The following is a 16,790-nucleotide window of genomic DNA, read 5'->3' on the forward strand; positions in this document are numbered from 1 at the left end:
TAATTTTTATAATTCCTGTCATCTTCTCATTGAATTCTTTGGAATCTTATTTTGTGGGTCAGCTGGTGTCATGTAGCATGAGGGAGGGTTGACTCTTGGAACCCTGTCCAAAGCTGCTGCTACTCCTAGCCATTCGTTGCAGAAAAGGCCCTTTGGCCCATCAAGTGTGCACTGACAATTACCACTAAAGGCACATTCCCATATCCTTAAATGTTATTTCAAGTGCTCATAGGCAGTGCGTTCCAGATTCCCATCACTCTCAATGAAAACTCTTTTTCTCAAATTCCCCTTGAATCTCCTGCCCCTTGTGATTGACCTCTGAACCAAGGGGAACAGTGCTCCTTACTCACCCTGTCCATACTCTAGTCTGGTTGTAACTCAAATGCTCCATCCCAGGCAACATCCTGGTGAACCATCTCTGGTGCTATCACATCCTCCTTATAGTGAGGTGACCAGAACTGCGCACAGTACGCCAGCCATGGCCTAACCAACATTCTTTACAGCTCTACCAATTACCTCCTTGTTCTCGTACTCTATGGCACCAATGATTTTAAAAACAAGTGTCCCATATGCCTACTTAACTATTCTATTCACTTGTTCTGCTGCCTGCAGAGATCTGTGAATAAATTATCCCAAGTCCTAGCACTGATCCTTGTGGACACTAGCCTCCAGTCACTTGAACAGCCTTCTGTGTCCTCTTACTAAGGTGTGGAGATGATGTTGGACTGGGGTGGGCACAGTAAGAAGCCTCAACACCAGGTTGAAGTCCAACAGGTTTATTTGGAATCACGAACTTTGAGTGCTGTTTCCTCATCAGGTGAGTGGAGATAGGTTTCACAAACACGGCATATAAAGACAAAAACAATTACAAGATAATAGTCAAAATGCAAGTCTTTACAGGTACAGACAGAGCAAGTGGAGAGAGGGATAATTGCAGGTTAGAGGTGTGGATTGTCTCAAGCCAATACAGTAGAATTTTACAAGCACAGACCAAATGGTGGGAGTCACATGTAATGTGATACGAATCCAAGATCCCAGTTGAGGCCATCCTCATGCATGCAGAACTTGGCTTTCTGCTTGGCAGTTCTGTGTAGTCATGTAACTTGAAGGCTGCCTTGGAGAGTGCTTACCTGCAGATCCAAGGCTAAATGTCCTTGACTAAAATATTCCTCAACTAGAAGGAAACATTGCCTGCTGGTGGTTGCATGGTTTGTTCATCTGTTGTAGCGTCTGCATATTCTCACAATGTACCATGCCTCAAGACATCCTTTCCTACAGCGTATGGGGTAGACAATGTTGGCCAAGTCACATGAGTATGTACTGTGTACCTGGTGGGTGGTGTTCTGATGGATGGATACTACTATCACGCGAGGGAACACCACCAAGTACACAGTACATACTCGTGCAACTTGGCCAATGTTGGCTACCTCATACACTGCAGGAAAGGATGTCCCAAGGCATGGTAAATTGGTGAGACCACGCAGACACTACAACAACAGATGAACAAACACCATGCAACAAGCAGCAGTGTTTCCTTCCAGTCGAGGACATTCAGCCTTCAATCTTCAAGTAAGCATTCTCAAAGGTGGCCTTCAAGACACATGACAACACAGAATCACCGAGTAGAAACTAATAGGCTATCCTCATGCATACAGAACTTGGCTAAACCAGGATCTTGGGTTCATGTCACACTAGATATAACCCCACCATTTGGCCTTATTTTGTAAAATCTTAATGTCCTGGCTTGAGACAATTCAGATCTCTTCAATCTATGATTATCCCTCTCTCCTGGAATACTTGCATTCCAACCATTATCTTGCAATAGTGTCTTTGTCTACATATGCCATGTTAGTGAAACCCTACCCCTGCACTCTGAAGGAGCAGTGTTCCAAAAGCTCCCAGATCTCCTGTTGGACTTGAGAGATTAGTTAAAGTTTCCCTTAATTCCATGTGCTTCAACCTTATCAGTCTCCAGTTTAGGACCCTGCTGCCAAAGGCTTTGCTAAAATCCACATAAACTACATCAGTTACACTTCTCTCAACCACACACTTGGTCATTGTTTTGAAAAAATCAAATTTATTAGGCATAACCACCCTCAGATATGGCCATTCTGACTATCCCTAGTTAATAACTTGGACAGACATGGGTTATGAATTTTCTCCAATTTCTCTACTATTGCCATGAGCGTCAGCAATCTAATTTCCTGGTTCAGCTCTGCCACCCTATCATGTGGGTTATGGCTGCTACCATTTAAATGCACAAGGTTCTGGAATGTGGATGAGGAACAGCCAGACCTTGGCATTCATGTGGGAGTCTGAGAAAACTTTACTCTGGATTATACACTGGACAAATTGAAGAATAAACATAATTGTAAAAGGAACGTGCGAAAGAGTTTGATTTTTGGAACTCTCACATTTTTTTGGGACAGTTCTAAACTAATTAATGTTTGGGAGGGTCAAATCACATTGGTCATAGGATGTGAGCTACCTACAGATTCAATAGATGAATGTGCACAATGTAGCTCCCATTGAGACTTGGTGTAATTTGAAAGCTAAAATACTCCCAAGTTATTTGATCTTTAGAAAAGAAAATTGGGAGGCATTGTAACAAAGTCAAAATTGCAAGAATATGAAGGGGATTCTGTGTCATGGACATGTATAAAGAACCTCAACTTTTAAAGTGAAGATGGGTGAACAAAATGTGGTTTCTAACCTACATGGGCTCCTAGTTAAGCAACACTCCCTCCAAACTGCTCTGGACTTTTCAGCATTCCTGATTTTTAATTGCTGTACAAGTGGTGGCTGTCTTTCAACCATCTAGATCCTAAATTCTCATTCTCTCACTCCTCACTTTCCTCAATATACTAAGACATGTCAAAAACTGATGAAACTTTTATTTTTGTCCAGCAACATTGCTTCTCTTGGGATTTTTATATAAAAGATGCTGTTTAGATGCCAGTTGTTATTTTCACATTTTTATTCCTGGGAAAACATGTTTATGCATGTTGCTTACTGAGAGCAGTAATGACTAGAATGAGGATTCCACCAATCCTCATTCCTGGGAAAGGAGCCCAAAACCCTAGTTTCCCTATGTTCAGAGATACCTAGCCTTGTGTTGAACTGCCTCTCTGTAGATTCCAAACTTGCTTCAGCAATGATCTATTGGCCATTAATAGCAGGCTTGTGGACCATGTGGATTTCATTCCCTTTCTTGGTGATTCCCATTGTGAAGAGGAGAATTAGCCAGTGGCTAATTCCTCCTACTCTTTAACTAGGCAGGTTGGTCTGGCTTACTAATCAAAGCAGAGAATAACCAACTTAATAACAGGCTAGAAATAGCCCTCTTAGTTCCATGCAGGTCCTTTATTATAGTGTTTCCCATATTCACATACATATAACTTTTTATAATACAGTCTTTTAAATAACTTTACACAGAATAAGGTTTTTGAATTAATTATCTATCAAAATTTAATATCCATGCTCTATAGCAAACTGACAATATATTCCATTGTACAAATTTACAGTGAGAATCCAAGGGACTGGAGAGGGAGGAAAATGCAATGTGGATATGGTTAGTCTTTACACTCATCCAAGATGAAATAGAAGACTGACTAACCACTTGAAGCTACACTTTAATTTTATAGAAAGAACATGAACATGAGACAATGACTTTTTCTAACTAGGAACCTGCAGCACCTTTGACTTGGCAGGTGTTGAATATGGCACTGGAGTAACTCCTGAAAAATGCAAAGAATTTCTGGCCCCGGAAAAATACCAAAAGGGACAAGTTAATGAGGAATGTACCAAAGGAAAAGGTTGAGGAAAGAGTGGGTGAGTGGATTGCTCTTTCAAAGAGCTAGTATGAGTGTGATGGCCCAAATAGTCTCCCCCTCTGCTGCACCAGTGGGTTTTTTTTTGCTGGAGGGATAGAAATGGTTTATAAGCTTACATTGAACATATTTCTTTTCACAGTACAAAACCTGGCTCCCTATGCTGAGCTCTTGTCCCTCACCCTCCACCTCTTTGGAGAAAAAAAAACTTTACAAAAGCTCTCTACTGTAGTTTCACTATGAGGCAGTATAACAGCAAGTACTCCATGTCTGATACTAAAACAGATCAACAAGTTCGCCAATGGCCAGCAGCTTGCCTGCTCTATTTTTAACCCAGATGCTCTAAAGCAATCCTCAGAGTAATGGCAGCAAAACTCAAAGGAAATGAGTTGAGGATGTAAATGAAACACCATCGACTGTGCTTTTGTTCACATCGCATGCAAAAGCTGAGGATTCTGCCATCTGCAATTGTGGAGTTTGTTTCTTTGTCAAAATGAATACTGAACTGGCCTCCTGAAATGTATGGTTATAGCTGAAAAACACTAAGGGGAAAAAACCATTAGTGGGGGTTATACATAGATCCCAAAACCATGGTGGTGATGGGAATTATATTAAACAGGCAATTAGTGATGCGTGCAATAAAGGAATGGGCGATTTTAATCTCCATACAACTTAGTAACAATACCACCAAGGAGGAATTCCTGGAGGGTATACAAGATGGTTTTCAGGATCAATATATCAAGGAATAGACTAGGTATTTTGTATAATGAGAAAGGAATAAATAGCAATCTCATTGCAAGACCGCTTGGGGAGAACCATAACATGATAGAATCCTTCAGCAATGATGTTGTTTCTGAGATGAGGGTCCTGAATCTTAGTAGAAACTATGATGATATGAAGCATGAATTGGCTGTAACAGTTTGGCAGTGTTACCTAAGAGGGACAAAACTGCAACAATTGTTTGTTCCCTTCTGCCAAAGTAAAACCAGAAAGATGGTCAAACCATGGCTTGCGAGGGAAAGTAGAGATTTTGGATCCAAGGGAGAGGTATACAAATTGGCCAAGAAAAACAACAGACCTGAGGATTGGGAACAGTTTAGAATCCAGTAAAGGAGGACCAAGGGAAGAAGGGAAAAATTGAGTTCGAAAGCAAGCATGTAGGGAAATAAAAACTAACAAAGTTTCTATTAGGTATGCAGAGAGAAAAGGATTGAAGACAAATGTAGGTCCCTTAGTTAGAAATGGGAATTTATAAATGGAAGAATGAGATGGTTGATCAACTAAATATATTGGTTCTGATGAACTAATAGAAATGGTGGGGAACACAGGGTACGGGGAGAGGGAGGAACTAAAGGAAATCAGCTTTAGTAGAGAAATGGTGTGGGAGAAATTGATGGGATTGAAGGCTAATAAAGCCCCAGGACCTGAATCTACATTCCAAAGAATTTACGGTGGTGGATCTGGTAATAGTGGATGCTCTGGTGGCCATTTTTCAAGATTTGATAGACCACAGAATAGTTCCTACAAATTGGAGGGTAGTTAATGTAATCCCACTATTTTAAAAAGGGAGGTAGTGAGAAAGCAGGTAATTATGGACCAGTCAACTTGATGTTGGTAGTGGGGAAAACTCTAGCATCGATTATAAAAGATTTTATAGCAGAGCACTTGAATCAGTGGCAGAACTAGACACCATCAGCGTGGATCAATGAAGGGGAAATCAAGCTTGACTTGCAGTTCTTTGCAGATGTAACTAGTAGAATTGATGAGGGAGAGCCAGGAGATGCTGTTCATTTGGACTTTCAGAATGCTTTCAAACTCCCACTCAAGAGATTAGCATGTAAAATGAAAGTGCAAGGGATTGGATGTAGTGTATTGAGATGGATAGAATTCTGGTCGCCACAGGAATGAATGGATCTTTTTCCAAATGACACACAGTGACTAGTGAGGTACTGCACACATCAGTGCTAGGACCCCAGTTATTCACAATATGTATTAATTATTTAGATGTGGGAACTAAATGCAACATCTCCAGATTTGCAGTTGATACAAAGCTGGGTGAGAGGGTGAGCTGTGAGGAGGTTGCATGGTTAGATGGATTGGCTATGCTAGAATGACCCTCGTGTTGGGGAGGTTAGCAGGGTAAGTGTGTAGGGGGTAAGGGAATAGGGCTTGGGTGGGATTGTTGTCGGTACAGACTTGATATTCCAAATGGCCACCTTCTGTGCTGTAGGGATTCAGTGATACTTCCATCTGATTTGGACAAGCTGAGTGAGTGGACAAATGATTGGCAGACTCAGTATAATGCAGAAATACGTGAGATCATCCAATTTGGTAGGAAAAACAGGAAGGCAGATTATTACTTGAATGGCTACAGATTGAGAGAGGGGAACATGCAACAAGACCTGGTGTCCTCATACACCAATCAAGATGAAGGTAAGCATGTGGGTGCAGCAGGCAGTAAAAAAGCAAACAGTATATTTGCCTTCACAGCAAGGAGCAAGGATGTCTTGCTGCAAGTTTACAGGGCATTAGTGAGGCCACATGAGGAAAGATTGAGTCAGTTAGGATTATATTCACTGGAGTTTAGAAGAACAAAAGGGGATCTGATAGAAATGGGGACTATACAGGGTAGACGCAGGAAGGATCATAATGGTGGGAGACTCCAGAACCAGGGGTCATAATCTAAGGAAACAGGGACTGAGGTGAGAATTTCTTTACCTGGAGAGTAGTAAGCCTGTGGAATTCACTGACACAAAAAGCAGCTGAGGCCAAAACATTGAGTTAGATATAGCTGTTGGGGCAAAGGAGATCAAAGAATATGGAGGGAGAAGGTGGAAACAGGCTATTTATTTGGATGATCAATCATGATCATAATGAATGGTGATGCAGGCTCAATGTCCTACTCTGCCTCCTATTTTCTATGTACTTAGAAAATCTATCCAATACAAGCAGAAAATGATAGTCTAAAGGTGACAGGTCCCCAGGGGTTATAGACAAGGACAGACAAATGGTTATACAGTGATTTTGACTGAAGCACTCGAATCACACTCCACATTACATGAAAGCCAAATTGCCTGACTGGTGACATTTACAGATGCTCCCAGCTACATCTGCAGATATGATCACAGCTTGCTGACAGTGGGGTCTGCAAATGTTTTGGGGTAGTATAGAGTCAGCCGCACACAGTGCTGTCTTCAGTGGATTACAGCAATTTCTTGAGCACCCCAGTGAGGAATGAAATACCTTCCCTTCAATTTGGGTGCTTCTTAAACATGGTGATTTGTAACAGCCTTTTTCCTATTAGTCAGTACCTAGTACTTTTCATTACAATCTCAAGTAGAGGTCCCTTGATGCTGGTTTCTCACGTTTCAGGATTAGAGGCTAAACAATGAATAAAGTACAAAACACAACTGTGTGGAAACTACTTCTGACAAACTGGATCTAATGTATCTGAATCTGCCCAAGTGAGGAGCCACTACTCAGCTACATGACCTGAACAGCACAATGCCTAGTCTGATGGGGAAATTAGGGGATAATAAATTGCGGATGAAGGATTGGCTAAATGACAGCACTTCACGAGATGGTTCCTGACCCGACTCATTGATTCTGTCTCTCTTCTAAGGCCGCAACTACATACACAGTGGCACAGTGGTTAGCACTACTGCCTCACAACACCAGGTCCCGGATTCAATTCTAGCCTTGGGTGACTGTCTGTGTAGAGTGTGGGTTTCCTCTAGGTGTTCCAGTTTCTTCCACAATCCAAAGATGTGCAGGTTAGATTGATTGGTCATGTTTAATTGCTCCTTAGTGTCCCAAGGTATATAGGCTAGGGGGAAATCAATGAGGTAAAAATATGGGGCTACAGGGTAAACCTGGGTAAGAAATGGCTCCTTTTGTACTGTAGGGATTCTATGATGCTACATATAATCTATATGAATGTGTTGGAGGAAGGGACTCAATGTCCTATAGCCAAATTACTGATGATACAAAGATATGCAAGTTGTGGAGGACAAAATGGATGAAGTATGTAGATTTCCAGAAATAGCCATTCTGATGGTCGGAACTTAGTTCTGAGTAGGTACATAGCAGATTTTTAACCTAAAAGCTTGTAACCTCCAACTGAACACCACTAGCACAGCACTAATGGCAATGATGAACACACTATCAAATGAGATGATTTTGGCTCTTTTAAACGCTCATAACTTGAAATGAAATCAAGAAACACCCTTTCCATTAAAACAAAATGGACCAATCTTTTAAAAAAAGATTCAGTAAAGAGCTATGCCTCAAGTGTGTTACTAGAAGCGGGAAAATCTGTTTTTTTGTCGTTTGGTCCCTCTGCTTTTCAGTTTTAGCAATGGGAGGCTACACCCAACTCACCCTCATAAAACTCCATCTATCAAATCAGAATGAGTAGCACTATTACTGAGTTGCTATTGATGTGCAAGATACAATCAGCACCATGGAGAGAGCTGGTCAAATCCCAGCAACTCGCCACAATGAACGCACTGACCTGCTATCAAATTCTATCTTTCTAAGAGTTGAGTTTTACTCCCCTCAATATTACAAACAATCTTCAGAACTAATCCTGGCTGGTATAGAGAACAAGATAAATAAATAAAAACAGTTTTCAGAACAAAACTACATTTACTGAATGCTTCAAAACATCTGTCAAGGTAAGATGATGGAGACACAGGCAGTTAGATCCTGAGTTAAGATATGAAAGATATTAGATTAACAGGGCACTCTGCTCATTGTTACTGTTCAATGTTTGTTTGTGAATTATGAAGTGTAAGGAGATGGAAAAAGCCACCTAACTAACGTCAGGTCTGACGTAAGTGAGTCACTAGTTCTGAGCTCTGCTTTTCAAAGAACATAGAACAAAATCAGCCCGGGAAACAGGCCCTTCGGCCCAACGAGCCCGCGCCGCCATCTCAACACCACCAGTCCCCCTCTCCCCCCCACGACCTCGGTCTACTGTTTTATGGAACCAATAGGGAATCACATCTCTGATCCAAAAGGACTCCAGATTCACATGGGCTGTAGGCTATAGGTATTCTTGGGCTAACTGGTCTCCCACAAACAGTTCACTACAAAGTTCCTGCAAACTGGACGAGTGAAAAGACTGTAAGTGTCCTAAAGTGTCCAAATATAGGATAGGGTCATTAATGCTTTATCAAAGCCATGATCCCTAATGATGAGTAACAAACACTTCATAAAACCTGAATCTCAAGCCTCTGTCCATTTTTTCTCCACCCTTCCTCATGGAATACTATTCTATGGGGTCCTTCAGTACCTATAAGTCTTGGGGTGACTGCCATCAGGTTATTCCACAATAGGTAGTATCACAATGTCCAATCGCTCATGTCCTAACACCCCCACTGTGCCCTTTATCATATAGAGGTCACTGGATAGTAATCCGGATAGCCCAGGAGTGCTATCCATCTCAAGGAGAGATTCATAATCTCAGCTAGGACTGGGGATCAACATTCAGTTCGCTGGTCTGTACTTAAAACCTATTCCTTGATTCAGTGCAAGGATTAAAAACTTATCCCATGAGCTCCTTGAGGACGAGAGCTATAAAACAAGCCAAATTTCACCCACTGCAACCCAAAGGGGCAGAGTGCAAGAAGAGCTTTTGGAGGAAGTTTTCTCCAGGTAAGAAGAGTGATAGCCCAGGGACTGTGCTCCATCCTCTGGTGCTGTTAGTTAATCATTTAGATCTCTGGATGTGTGTGAATGTGTGTGGGTGGGTGGGTGGGTGGGGGGCAGCTCTAGACTTCCAAAAATTCCAAGCATCAAATGGAGAACTCGAGCAGCAGGGATACCAAGTGACAGGAATAGTATGGTGAGCTCTCGGCAAGAAAGGACGAATAAATTATAAAATATATATAAATAAAAGTGTCTCCACGCTCCATCACGTGGGTGGCCGAGGGACACCAGCCAATCAAGTCATTTGACTACAGACCCTCTATTGTAACAGGGCCTTAACTCATCATAAATAAGGTTATTGCACAACCACATCTGGGCAGAGAGACAACAGGAGGGCGCCGGGAGTACAATTTACGATAGGAGGATCGCATTCTATCATAAGCATCCCCTGGTCCCGCAAATACCAAAGACTCCTCTTCACCCTGACTCTGTCCCTCTCCCCAACAGTATCCAGACAAGCCATTTTGTTCTTCCTTGAGGGAGACGACCAATGCATTCAGCTTCTACAGCTGCTTAAAGGGGACTCGCATTTGTGCGTCAAGCAATTTCAAAACTACAGCTTCACAGAAATTGGCAGCAGAGTCTGTCTTTAAAATGATACAAAGGATCTCGGGCAGCTCAATCAGTAGCTGTAGTTTTAGCTTTGCAGGTTAAACCCCGGAACAACTGGGAGGACACAAGATGCGATGGCTGACACCTGCTTTGACAGCTGGTTGTGAAGCTCCATCTACTTGAATGCAGTAAATTCTCCTGCTAAACGAAAAACAGAATTTGAAGATTAGCTTCCCAGAGTGATGATGACAGGCTTCAACATCAAGCTCAGTCAACACTGGCACTGCAAGTAATTGGTTACAACGCGTTCCCTGTTGGCTCTTCACCTCTGGATGTTCGGTTCAGGTGTAGCTCAGTCTGAATGGGCGGCCATCTCTGCTGACTGCAATATTCTGTAGGAGATTGGTTTGGTCAAACACCAGTGAGTATAGCCCAGCACTAACAGTTTCTCTCACAGAGAGAAACTTGCTGTGGGAATTGGGACAATTTGCACTCATGAGACCCACTGTTGAGATAGAGTGAAGGGAACCTCTCTGTGCTATACCTATATCCTGGGAGCGAGTGCAAGCCCATATGGTGCCTGAAATCTAACTCACTCCAGTGCCTTGCACAGTCACATTGCCCACCATAGTGAACACAAGAATGGAGAGCTGTGAAACATTCTGACGTAGCCATACCTCCCAGGAGAGGGATGCAGAGCAAAACGTCTGAACTATTTCTCTAGCAGCGTTTTTATAATCAAAAGTTGTCAGAGTTTGACTTTCAAAATAGCACACAGTAAAAGTGAAAAGGAAAGAGAAAAAATCTATCCAATCACATTGTCAGTTTTACAGTAGCTGTGTGCAGTCTCAGCAGCTTTTCACTTGCAGGACTCAATTGCTGTCACTAGATGTCAGCCTTCCAGAGCCTTTGGATGCTGTGGAATATTTATTTATCCTAGATTCAGAGAGGGGGAACAATCTCCCTGACCGCTAATGAATCCGTATCATATTGCTTTTATGGGAGCTTGCAATGTTTTCTTTTAACAGTGACACCCTTGTTTTCAAATTCCTCCATGGTCCCACTGTTCCCTACCTTGTGAATCTCATCTAGCTTTACACCCTAAGGAATGCACAGGTCTCTTAAGTCTGGCTTTGCGCATCTCTGCTTCACCACCGATGATGTGGAGATGCTGGTGTTGATCTGGGGTAAACACAGTAAGAAGTCTCACACCATCAGGCTAAAGTCCAACAGGTTTATTTGGTAGCAAAGTCCATAGCTTTCGGAGTGCTGTTCCTTCATCAGCTAAGTGGGAGTTCTGTTCACAAACAGGGCATATAAAGACACAAATCAATTTACAAAATAATGGTTGGAATGCTAGTCTTTACAGGTAATCAAGTCTTAAAGGTACAGACAATGTGAGTTGAGACAGCATTAAGCACAGATTAAAGAGACATGTATTGTTTCCAAACAGGACAGTTAGTGAGATGTTGCAAGCCCAGGCAAGTCATGGGGGTTACAGATAGTGTGACATGAATCCAAAATCCTGGTTAAGGCCATCCTTATGGGTGTGGAACTTGGCTATCAGTCTTTGCTCAGCAATTCTGCACTGTCATGTGTCGTGAAGGCCACCTCGGAGAATGCTTACCCAAAGATCAGAGGCCGAATGCCTGTGACCGCTCAAGTGTTCCTCAACAGGAAGAGGACATTCTTGCCTGGTGATTGTCGAGCGGTGTTCATTCATTGTCGTAGTGTCTGCATGGTCTCCCCAGTGTACCATGCCTCTGGACATCCATTCCTGCAGCGTATCAGGTAGACAGCTTTGCCCGAGTTGCAGGAGTATGTACCGTGTACCTGGCGGATGGTGTTCTCATGTGAGATGATGACATCTGTGTTGATGATCCGGCACGCCTTGCAGAGGTTGCTGTGGCAGGGTTGTGCTGTGTTATGGTCACTGTTGTCCTGAAGGCTGGGTAGTTTGCTGCAGGCAATGGTCTGTTTGAGGTTGTGCGGCTGTTTGAAGGCAACAAGTCGGGGTGTGGGAATGGCCCTGGCGAGATGTTGGTCTTCATCAATATGTTGAAGGCTCTGGAGAAGATGATTTAGCTTTTCCGCTCCGGGGAAGTACTGGACGATGAAAGGTACTCTGTCTGCCGTGTCCTGTGTTTGCCTTTTGAGGAGGTCAGTGTGGGTTTTCGCTGTGGCGCATTAGAACTGTCGATCGATGAATTGAGCGCCATATCCTGTTCTTATGAGGGCATCTTTCAGTGTCTGGAGGTATCTGTTGTGACCTCCTCATCTGAGCAGATCCTGTGCATACGAAGGGCTTGTCTGTAGGGGATGGCTTCTTTAATGTGTTTAGGGTGGAAGCTGGAGAAGTGGAGCATCGTGACGTTATTCGTGGGTTTGCGGTACATGAACTGCTGAGACGATCGTCCTTAATAGAGATGCGTGTGTCCAAGAATGCAACCGATTCTGGAGAGTAGTCCATGGTGAGCCTGATGGTGGGATGGAACTTGTTGATGTCATCATATAGTCGTTTCAGTGATTGTTCACCATGAGTCCAAAGAAAGAAAATGTCATCGATGTATTTAGTGTATAGCGTCGGTTGAAGGTCCTGTGCAGTGAAGTGTCTTGTTCGAACCTGTGCACGAAGATGTTGGCATATTGAGATGCAAATTTGGTTCCCCGTGGCTGTTCTGGTGTGTCTGGATGAAGAACTGGTTATTGAAGGTGAAAACATGGTGGTCCAGGATGAAGCGGATGAGTTGTAAAATTGCATCTGGAGACCAGTAGTTGTCGGCTTAAGTACTAAGACAGTTGCAACAATGCCATCGCCCCAGGGGTGCTGGTGTAGAGTGTCGAGACATCCACTGGCTTTAAATTAAGGGGGGGTAGCTACAGGACGGATGTCAGGGGTAGGTTCTTTACCCAGCGGGTGGTGAGGGATTGGAATGCCCTGCCTGCTGCAGTTGTAAATGCGTCTAGTTTGGGGGCGTTTAAGAGATCTCTGGATAGGTTTATGGACGAAAAAGGATTGGTATAGGCTAGTGGGTCATTGTTTTTGTAACTGGTCGGCGCAACATCGTGGGCCGAAGGGCCTGTTCTGCGCTGTAATGTTCTATGTTCTACTGTGACGAGGAGTGTTCCTGGTTCAGCAGTTGCTCCATGTGTTTCGGTAGGAAATCCAAAGCATTGCGACAGAAGCTTGGGGTTCTTTGTACAATGGGTTTCAGGATGACTTCGACATAGCCAGAGAGAGGTTCTTGCACAGAGTCCCATTGCCCGATACGATGGGACGGCAGGGTGTGTTTGCCTTGTGTATCTTCGGGAGGCAGTAGAGATCTCCAACGCGGGGAGAACGTGGGACGAAAGCACAGAGGGTGCTCAGAAGGTCCGGATCAAAGGTCTTGATCAGTCTGTTGCATTGACGACTGTGTTCTTTAGTCAGATTTGCGGGTAACTGTCTGTAGTGTTCCTCGTTGTTCAGTTGTCGTATACTTCGTTGCAGTAATCCGTTCTGTTCAATATGACGATGGCCCCTCCTTTGCTGGTTTGATGACAATGTTGCAGTTGGTCTTGAGAGCATTGGTGGCCTTGTGTTGTGCTTGGGTGATCTTGTGGGTGCGGCTGATGAATCTGTGTGACGTACCTCCTGACAGCTTGGGCATACATGTCAAGTCAAGGGCAGCAGCCTTCCAGAGGAGTCCAATTCAACTCTTTCCTCTTCGGATGCTGTACTGCGGATCTCTCTGTTGGCTGTTCTGGTTCACGGGCTGTCTCATTGTGTTCGCTGTTGGCCTCTTGGGGTTTGTGGAAGAACTTCTGCAGCCTCATTTGCCTGATGAATTCCTCTGTGCCTGCTGCAAGACTGATGGGGTCTGTTTTGGTGATGGGGCAGAAATTGAGCCCTGGGCTGAGAACTTTGATTTCATCTCGGCATCACGACCAGCAACAACCAACCTCTCCTTGGTACCACAGTAGAAAACAGTACCACTGCAGGGAAACCCATTGTCGCATTTCAACCAGATGAAATACTGAACAGAACGGATTACTGCAAAGAAGTGTACCGACAACTGAACAATGAGGAACACTACAGACAGTTGTCGCAGATCCAAACAAAGAGCATATCCATCAACTCAACAGACTGATCAAGACCTTTGATCTGGACCTTCAGAGGGCCCACCGTGCTCTCATCCCAAGTATTCCCCTTGCCTCCCGAAGATACATAAGGCAAACATACCCTGCCGTCCCATTGTATCGGGCAATGGGACAGTGTGCGAGAACCTCTCCAGCTATGTTGAAGTCATTCTGAAACCCATTGTACAAAGAACCCCAAGCTTTTGTCGCAACACTACGGATTTCCTACCAAAACACTTGGAGCAACTGCTGAACCAGCAGCACGTCTCGTCACAATGGATGTCTCGACACTCTACACCAGCATCCCCCATGATGATGGCATTGTTGCAACTGTCTCAGTACTTAAGCTGACAACTGCCAATCTTCAGATGCAATTTTACAATTCATCTGCTTCATCCTGGACCACAATGTCTTCACCTTCAAGAACCAGTTCTTCATCCAGACAACAGAACAGCCATGGGGACCAAATTTGCACCTCAATATGCCAACATCTTCATGCACAGGTTCGAACAAGACTTCTTCACTGCACTGGTCCATAGGGCGGAAGTTGGAGAAGTGAAGCATCGTGAGGTACCCATGGGCTTGTGGTACAATGAAGTGCGGACGTGACCGCCCTTAATGGAGATGCATGTCCAAGAATGCAATCACACACACTCACCAGATATATGGTACATACTCTTGCAACTCGGACAATGTTGTCTACCAGATAAGCTGCAGGAAAGGATGTCCCGAGGCATGGTACATTGGGGAGACCATACAGACGCTACGAAAATGGATGAATGAACACCGCTCAACAATCACCAGGCAAGAGTGTTCTCTTCCTGTTGGGGAACACTTCCGCGGTTACGGGGATTCAGCCTCTGACCTTTGGGTAAGTGTTCTCCAAGGCAGCCGTCACAACACACAATCACTGAGCAGAGATTGATCGCCAAGTTCCGTACACGAGGACGGCCTTAACTGGGATCTTGGGCTCATGTCACATTATCTGTAACCCCCATGAATTGCCTGGGCTTGCAAAATCTCACTAACTGTCATATCTGGAGACAATACACATCTCTTTAACCTGTGCTTAACGCTCTCTCCACTCACATTATCTGTACCTTTAAGACTTGATTACCTGTAAAGATTCGCATTCCAACCATTATTTTGTAAATTGAGTGTGCGTCTTTATATGCCCTGTTTGTGAACCCACTTACCTGACGAAGGAGCAGTGCTCCAAAAGCTAGTGGATTTTGCTACCAAATAAACCTGTTTAACCTGATGTCATGGAGAAGGTTGTGAAGAAAGCCTATGGTATGTTAACCTTTGTAGGAAAGGGTATAGAGTGTAAGAGCTGGAGTCTAATGTTGCAGTTGTATAGAACGTTGGTTAGGCCGCATTTGGAGTACTGCATCCAGTTCTGGTCGCCTTACTACCGGAAGGACGTGGAGACTCTGGAGAGAGTGCAGAGGTGGTTTACCAGGACGTTGCCTGGTATGGAAGGACTGGGTTATGAGGAAAGATTGAGCAAACTGGGGCTGTTTTCCCTTGAAAGACGGCGACTGAGGGGGGATCTAATAGAGGTATATAAGATTATGAAGGGTATAGATAGAGTAAACAGAGGTAAGCTATTTCCTATGTTAGAGACACACAGTACGAGGGGCCACGGGCTTAGGGTGAGGGGGGAGAGGTACAACACGGATATTAGGGGGAGGTTTTTCACACAGAGGGTAGTGGGGGTATGGAATTCTCTGCCAAGTAAGGTGGTGGAGGCAGGCACGCTGGAGTTGTTTAAGAGTTACTTAGACAGGCACATGAGTGGGTTGGAGATGGGAGGATATAGGAGATTGTTTTAAATAAGGTTCATTAGCATTGGGACGTCCCTGGTAATGTAAAAGGATGTGGAATGATACTAACGCTTTTTTCTTTTAATTCACAGGTTTTAAGTCGGTCCGCCTTGTTGTCCAACGAGGGGCATACACGCGATGGGTCGTACTAGGGCTGCTCTTGGATGTTCGAGAATAGCCCAGTGCTTCATGTCGTTAGTGTGTGATTAAACTGGACCAGATGCTGGGCAACACGACAGCTCAGTGACTATCACTGTTTGCTATGCAGACACATGGATTTGGGCCAGTGTCTGTGGGAATTTGCGCATTCTCCCCATGCTTGCGTGGGTTTTCTCCGGGTGCTCCGGTTTCCTCCCACACCCCAAAGATGTGCTATTAGGCTGATTTGAGGTAATAAATTGTCCCTAAATTAGTTTCCCTCAATGTGGAATGCCATAAGCATAGATAAGGGTCATGGGGGGACTGGTAACGTTAAAATGGCAGCGTGGGCTCGTTGGGCCGAAGGGCCTGTTTCCCAGGCTGTTTTTGTTCTTTTTTCTTACGGTGTCCACCACTGATCACCATACCTTCAGCTACCTTGGCCTTGCGCTCTGCAATTCTGTTCTGCTACCTCATTTGCCTTCCTAAAACTGAGGTGCTCCTTTGACAAAGCTTTTATTACCTGTCTTAATGTCTCCTTAAGTGGCTCAGGGTCATTTCTTTTCTATATGTGTGTGTGTGTGTGTGTGTGTGTGTGTGTGTGTGGTGGGGG

At 44.1% G+C, this 16,790-nt stretch overlaps 1 protein-coding gene across 4 annotated transcripts in view; it reads right to left on the reverse strand.

The window, feature by feature from the left end:
• Positions 1–3,344: 3,344 nt before the first annotated feature.
• The window catches only part of braf (B-Raf proto-oncogene, serine/threonine kinase), a 130,504-nt gene continuing 117,058 nt past the window's right edge, over positions 3,345–16,790 (reverse strand). For 2 of the 4 annotated variants that reach the window (XM_080190608.1, XM_080190605.1), the window contains one exon: positions 3,345–10,295. In XM_080190608.1, the coding sequence (XP_080046734.1) occupies positions 10,270–10,295 (26 nt within the window). In that variant the 3' untranslated portion in view covers positions 3,345–10,269. The remainder of the gene's footprint in view (positions 10,296–16,790) is intronic. The other 2 variants (XM_080190609.1, XM_080190606.1) reach the window with 1 other exon arrangement.

This window comes from Carcharhinus amblyrhynchos, chromosome 6 (genome assembly GCF_965287045.1).
Source record: "Carcharhinus amblyrhynchos chromosome 6, sCarAmb.v2.hapA, whole genome shotgun sequence".
NCBI lineage: Eukaryota > Metazoa > Chordata > Chondrichthyes > Carcharhiniformes > Carcharhinidae > Carcharhinus > Carcharhinus amblyrhynchos.